Source organism: Drosophila mauritiana, chromosome 2L (assembly GCF_004382145.1).
Source record: "Drosophila mauritiana strain mau12 chromosome 2L, ASM438214v1, whole genome shotgun sequence".
Classification (NCBI taxonomy): domain Eukaryota; kingdom Metazoa; phylum Arthropoda; class Insecta; order Diptera; family Drosophilidae; genus Drosophila; species Drosophila mauritiana.
Genome location: NC_046667.1, coordinates 10,319,945 through 10,334,174, shown reverse-complemented (window position 1 = coordinate 10,334,174; position 14,230 = coordinate 10,319,945). Strand labels below are relative to the sequence as shown.

At 41.2% G+C, this 14,230-nt stretch overlaps 1 protein-coding gene across 2 annotated transcripts in view; it reads right to left on the bottom strand.

Annotated features, from left to right (window-relative positions):
• LOC117140991 (E3 ubiquitin-protein ligase TRIM9) overlaps positions 1-8,054 on the bottom strand; it is a 75,161-nt gene extending 67,107 nt beyond the window's left edge. For both annotated transcript variants that reach the window (XM_033304245.1, XM_033304252.1), the window contains exon 1: positions 6,660-8,054. In XM_033304245.1, coding sequence (XP_033160136.1) covers positions 6,660-7,556 — 897 coding nt within the window. In that variant the 5' untranslated portion in view covers positions 7,557-8,054. The remainder of the gene's footprint in view (positions 1-6,659) is intronic.
• Positions 8,055-14,230: the final 6,176 nt, after the last annotated feature.

Genomic DNA, 14,230 nt, shown 5'->3' with positions numbered 1-14,230 from the left:
CAAATCAATCAACAAATTGAGTCGCACCTCAGGAATCGGTAAATCAAACACAGATACTCAGTCCGTCCACATTTGTCAATATGTTCTGGAAGGCATTGACATGAACCGAAGCTCGAAGGTAAATACCAGCCAAGTTGTCTTGAGACTAAAACCTTATCGGCAAATATGTAAACTCGTATCTGGCAGATAGGAAAGACAAACCCGCTCAAGATACTTGAATTGCGATGGCTAATTGCCTGCAGATAAGGCTGCAGTTGCAAACTTAAGCATTCAAATTCGGCCTTGAGAAATTATTTGATAATAATTTTATATTTAAGCTTAAGTATTTCAAATGAAGTTATAGCTACAGCAGTGATTGCTACCAAAAATCCCAAAATAAATGTATACTATTTTAGTTTCTGAATCCAAGCGCAGGTGTTTCAACTATTTGTTGCCAAAATTAGTGCTTTATTTAACTCGCTAATCGTGAATAATATCTGAATATATTTCAGATACATTATATGTATCTCCAGTTGCCAACCGCAGTCGCACAGAACAATTTTCAACCAGGCGATAATTTATTTATTTAAATAAAGCAACAGTGGACCGCGTTAGCCGGCGACATTATTTATTTATTTGCCATTTAAATTAGCGCTTAAATAAATAGAAAAATACACTTTTTCTCCAATTAACCAGTGCAAAAATGTGCTCTTTATTGGCGTGCACAAATGGAATTTACATAAATTAAGCGCAATATCAGGTTTTTTTTTTGTTGCATTTAGCTTATTTATAGTTTGCCGAGTGAGCAATATGTTGCCACTTTGTTGTTCATTGTGGAAGTTATTTATTTCTAAATATTCGCATAGTTTGGTTTGGTAATGAAAATGCTTTTAAAAAAATACATGTAAGCTCTGTTAAAACTGTTGCAAGATCTACAAAACACTCGCAAACAAGCCAAATTCATACCAAATAAGCAAACAAAGCATTCTTAAAAAATCAAATAAAATTCAATTTACGTCAATTTCAAGTATTTTACTTGCACTCATTTCGAATAAAACCTAGAACATGAAAATGCATTCAGTAGCAGACCAAAAAATAACCCACAGACAGTAAGTAGCGGCGAAAAGCAATAAAAATGACTCTCGAGAATGGGAAAATTCGATGTGATGGCCATAAAATTTTAATAACTTTTTCGACCGGGTCACCACCGCACGGGGTCACCAAACCCACATCGCTCAACACAAACACTGCAATCACAACAGAAACTGAAATTTTTAAAACTAAAAACGCAGACGGGCAAACAAAATTCGGAAATCAGTGAATTTGGTCAGCGGCGAATGGAAACTAATTAAATTAAATCAATAATGGGTGGGCCCTTTATACGAAATGATGAGGGATAGTCGATGGTCATGCCCTCAGAATTATGCTGACACCAAAAAAAAGAAATAAATAAAACAAACTGAGCCACAAAATCCAATAATTTTTAACGCAATTTTCATGGCCAGCCGGCTTCCTTGGTGGCCAAACCGAAAAAGTTTTGCGGTCAAAGTTGTTCTAGGTTCGTGGAGTCGCGGGGTTGTTGGGTGAATAAACAAAAGTAATTATATCGCAAAAAAAAGAAGGAAACATTTACAAAAAACCTTGACAATTGCGCTGGGACATGCAAAATGCGCATAAATTACCGCGAGTGGGGGAAAAATTATTTTTTCCAACTTTTGTAATTTCGCATTTAGCGTTGAAAAGGCTCGCGAAAAGCAATTTTCAGATAAGCGATCCTGACCGTCGAAAATCAGCACAACAACAACAGCAACAGCAGCACAAAAACAGGTGGGGTCACGCCCTCGAACTCCCAACACCCACAACCACCCAGCCATCTGGTTTGACATTTATGGTGGAAATAATTAGAGGCTTTCACAGCGGGCATTTTCACGGAAAATGGGAAAAGGTTGGACTTGTCACATGAAAGTGAAGTAAAGCCTCGCCGTGTTAATGGAAATCATGTGTATGGGTTAAGTATATGAATAAGGACATATTTATGCGATTAGCTTGCGGTCTAGGATTTGCTGAGAACAACAAAGGTCCTTAAGGCAATTGCCTTATTAGTTGCACAGCGTTTTGCTTATTGACTTTGCGGTTTCAATCAAGCTGCAGACAATAGAGCTTTAAATCATTAACTTCTTTGAACTTCCAGCTGGAAAATCTACCTTCAGCTCATGATATGGCCATAAGCTAATAGCTTTAAGTTCTCAACCATAAAAATAAAGGTCACATATGCAGATTACTTTCCAAAACAAAAGCCAGCAAACAGGGAAATGGTATACCAGCATAACAACCCTCCTGAAAAGGCTTATCAAGATGTGAAAATATCAATTACCCAAAGCTTTATCTGTTCATCGCAAAGTAAACGACGAATGGGTGCCAATTAAAGCCATGTTGATGGGCCGAGTACAAGTTGGCCAAATGTAAGACCCCGGGGAATACCCATGGCTCATATGCCCACGACAAACTGCTGAGGACTTTTGGTCATTAAACTGGTCTAGATGGAGCTGGACACGTGACTCCATAATGCATATGTCTGCAGCTCCCGGTAAACATTTAGTGCCACTCAGCTAAGCTCCTTCGATCCACTCACACCCGAAAATTGTGTGGAAAACTCCCTGTTTTCATTTCATTTACCCCCTTTGGGGCATGGGACACACCCAAACAAACGTTGAAAAATGCCCGAAAATTATGCACTGGGGAAAAGAAATTCCTTTCTATTTTATTTTGACCAACATTGGAGTTTGGGTGGATAGACAGGTAAAAATTGCTATGCATTTACAGGGTGGCTGCTTTCCATTTGCGCAGTTTGTTATTATTTAGTGAGCAAGCAATTGTTGAAATTTACTCGTGACAAAATAATTTCCGAGTTGCGCAAAAAAGGGGCAAACGAGCAATTTTCTATGAATTAGGGAAAGTACATGAGCAACTCTTCTGTTTTCCAGAATTTTCATTGTTTTTTGCCTGGCTTTCATTTCGTTTTATTGCTACCAGTTTTCTTCTATTTATTTTGTATGTTCCCCTTTTTCCCCTTCTACAATTAACTTGGCTTTTGCGCAACACACATTATCCTGGCATTTTTGGGGATGTGCTGCTACTCTCATGTGACTGAGCTTTCTTTACTTTCCCTTCAGCCAGCTTTAATTTCTTTAGCCTCCCCCCAAAAGACACGATGGTCTGTTAATTAGCCCGGCGTTGAATGTTGTTTATTAATTATGTAATTCATTTTTCCGCTTAATTGTATTGCGAGAGGAAGACAGGCTAGCTGGCTGCCAGCGTCAGAAATCCAAATGTATCTACACATAAAGTTCGTGTAATTGGACTGTAATTAACTGAACTGCCTGACGTGAAAGTGGGGGCATTAAGGAAGTATTCCCGCTTGGCTCTTCCTTCCAAAAAGGAATTTCTGTATAAAAATAACACCCAAATTAGCGGGAATAAATTCGTGGAGGTAGAAGAAATATTGCTGGACTTAACAGGAATAGCAGAATTTGGCTAAGATTTGATTTTGGTTGGATTAAGGACATCGTCTTTAAAAACACTCATTCAATATTTCATCGGCATAAATATATTCTTCACATATTTGGTAACAACAGCACCATTGTTAATGCTTTTGCACCTCCCCTAATCATGTATAGAATAACCTATTTAAAGCCATCATTGTTGGGATCTGCAAGGAAGTACAACCTGAACTCTGGGCGGTTTCCAATGGATTCGACACACATCTATCCAAAGAACATTGCCCCAGGGTTGGTGGCGGAAAAACAATGGAATGCTGCCACATTAAACGGAACAAATGCAGTGCAATCATCTGGCAGGACCTTAAAAACGAGGTACGAGGGGTGGATCGGGTGGACCGGGTGGTTGGTGGTGCTGATGATGGTGGTGGTGGTGGAGGGTACAACACGAAACATGTTGCAAAATATTTCAGAATGTTTTCCCCAGCCAGCGGACAACTGCACTTTGATGGTGTCATAAATCTCAAAGGAGCAGGAACAAGGAGCGAAAACGAAATAAAAACGTATGAACAACAATGAGGAATGTCGAGGTGCAGAAAGCAGGCCAAGGATAACTCGACAGGATACGGCACAGAATAAGCAACTCCATAATAAACAGCGAAATTAATGATTTACAGAGGCCCTAGAACAACAAGTTGGGAAAGTCCCAGGCCCGGACCAGAATTCCGATTACCTGTTCCAAAATGACAGGTAGAAAGGTAAAGAGAGCTAGCCCACAATTGGGTGTGAAAAATGGCACAAACACGAGTAACTTATCTGCAAACCAATCTTTAGCACGGAAAATACAAAATTAAGGGACTTGGATAGTTATTTAAGGGCATAAAAAAAATTGAAGTGCTTTATTTAATTATTTATATTTACTTATTTAAATATTAAACCAAGTAGAATGACATCAAAAACTTTAAAACAGTAATAAGTAACTTAACTTCAATTACTTTAGCTACTGTAATAGTATCTTTTGATTTTGTATCTCAAAAATACATTTTTGAAACGTGCGTTGTATTTTTCCAAGTGACCCCATGACTGGATGCATGATGACTACTACCACTCGGTTATCTTATCAACTCTTTTTGGGCGAAAGGCGGAGGCGTCACTCCGGATTGCGTGCGTGTGTCATTCATGCGGGGCTGAGCTGGAATTTGGAGGTAGGAACCTCACCTGGCTTGTGCCATTATGCGGCGAGCAGCTGCCCGGGATCAGCTGCCCCCGGGCATGGGGATGCATTTTGGCATTTGGCATTGTTCGGACGAAATTTTGACTTTGCGCCTGCAGGCGAAGATGCCGAACAATGGAAATTGAAAATCAGTTGCAGGCCGCCGATGGACGAAGTGATGCATCAGGATGGATATTGGAGTGCGACCAGATGCCAGATAAACCGACAGGAAATGGCAAATCTGAAATCTACGAAGGACTACTCCAAAAAAAATTCCATCAGCGTTTGTTGCGAACGGAATGAACTCAAATGCGGGTATTTACAGAGGCTGGTAAATCAGGCTGATTTTGTGATAAAAGTGATAAGAGTACGGAATGCGTAATTTGATGGGGAAACATTCAACCCAAATAGATATACAAATAGGGCGAAATGCGATACAGATACTGTTATCATAGCGCGTACTCTTCAATTGTGAAATATGGTGAAAATGCAGGAAATGTATCTATTGGAATATTCCAGTTTATAGTGCATATCATAGTTTCCTATCAAATCGAAATAGTAATGGTGCTTAACCTATTTATATGTATCTTCTACTGGAAATCTAGCTTAAGATTTTTAGTTAGATTACAGCTTGAACAACCAGAGACTGTGAAATACTTTAGCGCATTTGTTTTTAGGATACAACAAATGCTTTCTATTCCTCCTGCCCCGTTATCCTTCGGGTAATATCCTTCTTGACCTGACTAGACAGTTGATTTCCCTGCCTCACTGTCATCCTTTGTTTTGGCTGCCACTGCAATTTGTCACTTTTCGCACTTGGGTCTGTCCTTGCCGCAGTTCGTCCTCTTCCGCTGGCGTCGGTTTGTTGTCCTTGGATGACAGGATGTGCAGGCACTCGAAACATTTGCCATATTAAAATTGTTGCCGCTGACAATTGCCAGTGATTCGACGACAGACAGCGAATTCATGAATTCAACTGGCGAACGACAGGTGAGAGGGCCACAAAAAAACAAAAAAAAAACAAATGCCACTGAAGTTCTGTGAAATGAAATTCCAAAAGGTAGGAAAACGAAACTTATCGCTGAATTAGCGTGCCAAAGTTGCGAGATTGTGGCACTTGGAAGGTTCCGTCAAAACAAAAGCTGACGAGGGTGGGTAGCAGTTGTAAAGAATTTTCTTTAATGAAATACTTCAACTGGCTAACAGACTCAGAGATACCCCTTTCAAAATGTTGGCTTGCAGTTGGGAAATTTACAAAAAAATCCTCAGTATTATTTCAAGCCTTGTTAATATCCTTTTACCTTAATTTCATGGATCTTTAAGCTGCCTTTAGCACCAATATCCCCAAATACTTGCACCAAAACAATGTTGCATGAGAAATGTTCGGGGCCACAAGACAAGCCATAAATTTTCCACAAAAAAGCCAGACGAATGGCAAAAGCAGAACTCGAATACAATCAACTAAAAAGGAGGAAGCAAGCCAGGATGTGGCCAGGATATGCGGTGCCTTCGCCAGCAAATACATATTTATTTCACGAGCTCCCTACTTTCGCCCCTAATTAGTTTGCCTTGGTGCCGTATTTTTCTTCTCCCAGCCAAAAAGGACTCTTTTGATTCCTGGCAATGAATTTCCGGACATCACGGTCATATCCCTGGCCTTCATTGGCTGGGATCTGAACTTGGTTTGCATAAATAACCAATTCCTATTTGGTATTTCTTTAATTAGCACATTTTCCTTATTCTGCCTTTCTAATAGAAGGACTTTGTTTACCAATAAATTAAGCAAATATTTGTATTTGTCTGGCTCTTAGTAGAATGGTATGCAATATTGGCTGAAGGATTCGAGCATATTGTGCATTTAACAAATTAATTTAATAAATACTTGCACATGTAGTATAGATTCAAGCAGCTTCTTGTTTTGATAAGGCATATGCAACTATTTAACTATCAAAATCCCATCTCAAACTCACCTTTTGAGCCTTGCAGGTGACGTTGATGGACTGGACGTCGTGGGCCTGGTGGCGCAGTTCTCCGATGCAGAGTCCGCAGGCGGGAGCCTTGCAGCTGAGGCAGTACTGGGAGAGGGTCTCCTCGTGCTCCCCGCAGACGGACTCCCTCTGCTGGGCGGCGCCGCGCGGCTTGACCAGCGTGTGCTTGGCCAGCGGTCCGCGGGCGGGGTGGGTCAGCTCGCGGCAGGCGTCGCAGTAGCGAATCTCGCACTGCTCGCAGATCAGGGAGGCGACCTTGGGATCGGTCTCGCACATCTGGCAGCGCAGGGCCTCGCGGGCGCAGAAGCGATCCACGATGGCCTCCATGGCGCGGTAGGTGGGCAGATTCCTAACGCCCCCGTCGTCGAAGAAGACGAGCTTGCGGCAGAGCGGACAGGTGAGGCAGTAGGCGGCTCCAGGTGGTGCCACCACATTGCCCACTCCCGGCAGCAGTCCTGTGCCGGCATAGGACACCGGACGCGATGTGTTCGAGCAGCAGACCACGCCCGAGTCCGCCTCGCTGAAGATGCTCACCTTGTCCGACTGATCCTGGTCGGAGGTGACACTCTCGCTTCCGGTATTCGAACTAGCTGTGCTGGCAGCGGAGCTGTGCGAGCTGTGCCGTGTGCCGGGTCCATTGGGATTTGTGCCTGGAGCAGCTGCTCCTCCGCCGGCACCGCCTCCATTGCCATGCAGCCCATTGTGTCCCACTGACGAAGCTCCACCCGCTCCGTTGACGGCGCCCGGTAGAGCCGATCCCGGACTGTAGGGCGTCTGGATGTCCAGGGCACAGCCCAGGCAGAGGGCGTGGAAACAGGGCAGCAGCACCGGATTGGCGTACAGCTGCTTGCACGTGGGACAGCGCAGTTCGTCCTCCATGTCTGGTGGTTATAATCCGCAAGAGCAATGCGATTCGGATTGAGATGGCGGAGTCAGAAGTCCTGTTTAAATCGGTTTTATCCTCGATTTAGTTGGGTTGCACTCTTTGGGACAACATGTCTTTGGTAATCCTCGAATTTTTCACTTTCCACTTTTATAAAATTGCGTTGAAAATCCTGTTTCTTGTTTACAACTTGTGCGTTATAACCAAATCATAAATTGTTTTCCACTTTCAAAACTTGCGCAATTTTTGTTTAGTCCGTAGTTTTTTGTACCACACTTTTTACCAATCTTCACTTTGAATTTAATTTCTGAATGTTTTGAAGTCCTTGGAAAATTCACTTTTCACAAATTTCGTTAAAAATGTCCTTTGTGTTTTTAATATTTCGCAGTTTGTTTTCTTTATTTTCAACTATCTTGCCACTTTGATTACGCGCCTAACTTTTGAACGCGACGAATTCCGATTTTGAGCATCCGCAACACGACCGACTCGCTTGAGATTTTTGAACGACTGGCAGTGGAAAAACTTGCTTCCGCAGTCGAGGTTTCAATTCGAACTCGAATGCGTTCGGTTGAGCGAACCAACTTCTTCATACCGAACATCTTCAAGTTCGAATGAAATTAAATTACTGTACGTGTAATAACAGCTGAAACATACGCAAAAATAATTATTGTAAAATGTATCAATGTATAATAAAATTATTTTCTTTTTTTCTTTTTGGGTTTATTGGTTCTTATTTATATTATTAGTATTTATTTGTTGAATGAAGTTCGATTCGAACATAAGCTGGCTCGATTCGAACCTTCCAACCTTACAGTTTGAATACAGTTTGAGAGCGACTGCTTAAGAATGATATTAAGAGTATGCACATGAAATTAAGAACTCGATATTAGAACTTGTTAATAAGATGTATAAAAAAAATTACATTTGTTAAAAAAAAACAAATATGTATTTTTCTATCGCATTTTCTATCGCAATGCACGAATTGCCTTATCGATTGAACCGAAGCTATATAATTTGATAAACCTTTATCAGTACAAAAAGTTTGTTTTACACCAGCTGCAGAAATATTAGCAACTAACAATTAACTTTTTTAAAGAATCATATTAAGCTTGAGTTATTTTTATAATTTTGTAGTTATATAATAATTATATCAAGTTTTAATAACAAAGTTCCAAGCAGCAGCAAAAGTTTTTCAAGGAACCCCACGACTGGCCAAACTATTTGTCAACTTTGACTTGGACTTGAAGAGCTATTAATTGGAGTACCACTGTGAGTGGCTCAGGTAAGTGAGCAGGTAATGTCGGTGCCACCAGTGCACCACTACACCACTGCACCACTGATAAGCCACGACCGGCCACCGACCCACTCGCGCACATGGCGACATTCCTAGTTCCAAATGCTTATATGGAGGTATGGAGGTACATCCCTCATTCCCCAATGGAGGTGTCAGCTACGTCGATTCTACGATCTACAAATATTATTGGACCACGCTGTTTGTTTGACTGATTTAAAATCTGACTCTGTTTCAGACTGTTTTCCAGTTTGTTTTGACACCGGAGCGGCCAACCGGAGCGGGAAATCGAGAGCCAGCGATTGAGGATGGTGAAGAATGCCCCACGGTAACTGACATTCGATATCGGAAAGCCAAATACAAATAGGTGACCTGCTCTAGATGTTTATATACACTGAGAGAAAATCATAAGCATGCTGGTAGCTAGTGTTAAAGAAATATATAGTTTTCTTTAGTATGTAAACCTTAGGAAAGTATTGATACTATTTCATATACTATACTTGATTAATTTTAAATTTAACAAAATAATCTGATATGTTACAGATATTTTTTTGAGTGCACGCTATATAGCACGGTTAAGGCAAATGATGGAGAACGTAGCAAGAAAATCGTGCGGCGTGGAAAGTGCCTGACTCCCCCTTCCCAATTCAACCATATCCCCACCCAGAGCTGTGCGTAATCCGTTCGACTTAATAAGCCACGTTCCTGCTGGAGTATTTGATCTGGATTTGGAATCGGGAGGTGTTAAGTGGCTCCCCACCTGAATCCGGCACACAAGCCACCAGACTAACGTCTCACTCGACTATGCAAATATTGACAGGGAACGCATTCGTATGCTTAATTTGCCTCAATTTATTGTTGTTTGCTTTACTTTTTCCCAAGCCGAGTCCTTAATTTCCGCCTTGTATTCTTTTTCTAACCGACTAATAAATCACAAAATCGGACAGCCAGTGATGCAGAAGAAAGTGGGGACGAGCTGGGCGCCTAATTGCCGTGGTATTGATTTTTATATTCTCCTGACCTATGTGTGAACTTTGGAAGGGAGATGGCGCCAAAGAAAATGATGTACAAAAAACGATAAACTTAACTGGGATTGATGACATGCTTAATTATTGCATCATTCATCAGATGATAATGAACCGTGAATCCCATAAAAACAAACTTAACTCTTAATATTCAATTCAAAATTCAGAAAATGAACATGCTAATCTATTTATTGGTCAAACTTATTAGTGGTCATAGTAGATAATTTGAATTTGATTAAGCAAAATACCACATAACACATAACCAATATTCTACGTAAGTTCATCCGTAAAATTAACTTCACAGATACTTTTGGCTGAGAGAATGCCAGGGATCGTCTATAATTCACTGCAGCTTAAAATATTTAAAAACTTTTAGCACGCTCGCTGGCCACTAAGAGTGCCGGAACCAAACATATCGCTGTGAAAACCACTTTTCGCACCCCAAATCCCTGGCCTCATCCCCACGCCTTTTTTGGTCCACTTTAATGCCGTATATCATGTGGTGTAACCATGGCCAAGGACATTCGCCATATGCGAGCATGCATAAAAACGCAATAATAACAGTGTGTCCTCGCCACGCCATCCCGAAATAGCAGAAATACTTTGGCCACCGAGGGTGCGAAACATTTTTTGCACTTTTCCCTGCTGCTTTTTCCCGGGAAAAGCTGGACGGCGAAAAAAAAGGGACCGCGAAGGAGAGCAGCAAATTTTTTGACTGGCGGCATTTTAGCCTGGCTTTTGGTGTACGTGTCTCTGAAGCTTCCAACTCCAAAACTTCCCTTTTTTCCCCTTATAAACGCGGTTCTATACCCAACGATTCCCATTTTTGAGCTTCAAAAGGAGGCAGCGGTCACAGGAGCGGGCAGGATTCGCTATCCGTCGTCATTGTCGGGTTAACAAACACACCCACACAGGCACACACACACACACACACGTAGACGCCAAAAAATACTTTGGCCATAATAACCATAACCGAATGGAAATCATCGAGGACGATTTGCATACCCTATCTGCTGGGTAGCAGCTTGAAAAGGTCCTGTGTTCCAAATACAAATAATTTAATTTTCTATTTAATAAGTAGTGGCTTTCGGCCAAATCAAGCTTATTTTCGAAAAGCTAACAAGCTGGTAATGACAGCTGTACAAATATTTACAGGGTATCACAGCGAGATTCTTTTATTCTACTTTGGCGGACAATATGTAAAAAGTTTAACCAAAAACTACAGAATGGAGTTGCCAAAGCCGTGGAGAAAAAAGAGCCCGAGGATGAAGTGGAGAGGGACGCTGGCAGCCTGGCGAACAGTTGTTGCTCCGTAGAGTCCTTGCTGCGCTCGCTCGTTCAGGATAACATCACCGAATGAGATTAGGAAGGACATTCGCGTATTTAACACAGACGGACGCAACTGAAACTGCTACCAAGAGCGGAGCATCGTGGTAACTGGTAACTGGTTACCAGTAGGATATCCTGACTGCCTGTTAGCCCGTTCGGACTCCATCCACGCTGGCAGGATGAGTTTTCCTCCTCGCCCTGCTGCTGCTGGGTAGCCATTCTGTGGGTTTTTATTCGTTTTTCGTTTTTGGCCAAAATGTTCAACAGGGGAATTTCTGGGGGGATGTGGAGCTGGGTTTGCTGGATGGTGGTCAGACTGCTAATATTGTGTACCATGCTTAGCGCCTCTGTTGTCATTGCAGGAAGTTGCAACAGTTTGAGGCATTGTAATTGCTTTTTTGTTTGTCCCTGCGAGGAGAGTGGCTTTTTGCCGTTCCCCGGACTATCTCGAATTGCAGCAAATTTTTAATTAGTTTTTTTGATTTTTTTCTTTGTCATTTTCGGGCCAATTTTTATGTTTCCACCGCCTGAGGTTCAGCAACTGACACCAGCCTTAAATTGGGTTTTCAAAGGATTTCTGGTTGGTTTGGGGAGTCAGTCGAGTGCTCAGACATATTTGCTAACGAGTTAAAGATAAATCGAAAGTTATGATCCTTGACAAATCGTTTGCGGTTTACTTTTGCGTGGCAGAGATATTTTCTAAATTACGGCAAGTGAAACTATAATATTCATTTCGCGGTTTTTTGAGTGCTGAAATTTTTAACAAAAGAATTTAAAATGTCTCTAAGGTTGTTTTTGAATTTTAACATACTTACAAGGTCTTAACATTGCTGTTTTGCAGTGCAAAAGTTGTACTGCTTCAGCATTTGCAATTAAATTAATTAAAATGCAATTTCTTACGGAAATCCAAAAGCTTATCCTTTGTATCTGCGTGCCTGGAAAAAAAGGAACCCAACCGCAGAGTACCAACCAAAAACAGCTGTTCAAAGTTCTACCCCAAACCTCAGAATAAACAAAAACAGAGCACGTATAATTAAATACGCTTTGAGTATTCCATTGCGGCTAAGTTCACACAGGGAATCTTCCATCTGGATGAGGCGTCCATGGTGGAAACTTCATTGCAATTATGAAATTTTAGACATTTTGATGTACTGCAGCATGTAAAGCTCCCCCTGCGTTCCATCCTTTGTTGTTAAATAAAAAAAAAATGATGGCCAACAAAGTTGGGTTTGGCTAGGAAAACATGAGACGAGTGTCGACGATATGGGAATACCACGTATAGCATTCTAAAAAGAAAAGTTTTTGGTGGGTGGAAATCAAATTGCGCATTTGATTATGAAATCAGATACTTTTTTGGGCATGCAGTTTTCGCTGGCGAAATGTCTATTAATTTAGTTGGTAATTGCTTTGCGTTGCTTGGGAGAACTTCATAGAAAACCCATATCCAATTACATCATAAGCTTTTTAAAAGCTAGTTCTTATCCAAAAATTCCAATAGAATGGATATAAATTCACTTTTATTTACAACAATATTTGAAAGTACATTTACCCACCGAATTGAGCAGCTGAACTTCGGATGAATTGTGCTGGTCCAGGGCAGCACCACATAACATCAATTATAAATGCACTCGATAAATTATTTCCGAGTATTAACTTGGCTTTCAGGCACTTCAACGGCAGTTGCCCATGTGGACGGGAATTTATACTGCAGCATAAGTACCTTTCATGGCTAGATGTGTATTTACAAAAATTATTTTCAGTTTACTTTAGTTTGCAGCAGCTAGTTTGCCAAGGAAAACTAAACCGAAGAATGCTCCTCTTTCTTCTTCGACTTGAACTCTGTTTTTCATTTTCCCTCCAGCATGAGAGTGTGCGAGTGTGTGTGAGTGTGTTTAGGTGAGCTTAAAATGGCCACATAGTGCACGTGCTTGTGCACTGGTGTTGGTGTTAAGCACTTCCGGTTGGCTGCTCGACTGCTCACCTGACATGCGTTCCCCACTTCGATGGTTACGTAGGGGGAGGGGGGGGTTGGGAAGGGGAGAAACCTCTGTGGCTTCGACCTGCACTTGCAACTCTTGGCTTCTGACAGATCCCCATTTTCCACTGCCAGCGACTACCACGTGCTGGTTTGATTTTTCATTAAGTTTTCAGGAGGAGCTAGCTGCAGAGTAAGTCACTTCTCTGTTGGTTTTCTTTTCACCGGGCATCGTTAGTAAAAATTATTTTCAATTAGCCAGCTACACAACTGCTGAACAGGGAAATGGATGGGCCACGGTTTTCGTTTTCCTTATTTCGATTCCCGAACTCGCTGCCACTTTCCTTATTGACCTCAAAAATGCACGGGAATCGGGCACAGATGTGGATACAAATGGTGAACCAAGCTAAGATTCAATTTACACACATGACAGCTGGCTATTGCGGAACAGATATTGATTTAAAAACAAATTTTTACGAGTGCAGCATAAAAAGTTGATATAAAATATAGTTGTGAAGTTCTATAACTATGCACACTTGCACAGGAGTTTTAATTGAGTATTAAAACTGATTAATAATTCAATATTATTCAATAGTCTAAATCGATTTATATGTTTGCCAAAAGTTGACAGATAAATTATTAATAAATAAATACCAAATAAAATTTCAAAATTATTTATTTATAGAATTTTAAGTTGGAGAATGAACTACAAGTGTTAAATAGGCATTTTTGCTAGCAATTAAATAGCAAATAAGTAATTGAATATTAAATTAGAGTACAAAGTCATTGACCAAAGTTAATGGTAATGGAAGTAGTTGCTGGTTACTTAATCCTACTGAGCTTGGAAAGTTGCCTTAATTTCAAAACTCGGACCCCCGAAAGTAGACAACACTTGGGGGCCTTTGCCGTTGTTGCAGCTGACAAGCCAAAGAGTTTGGGGCTAGTTCTAGTTGTTGGTAGTGGTTTGCCTCCGCCCGAAAAAACAATGGCAAAACAATGCGTTGGGCGGTGCCACGCCCCCCTCTCCAGCCACAACAGCTGGTGCTTGAC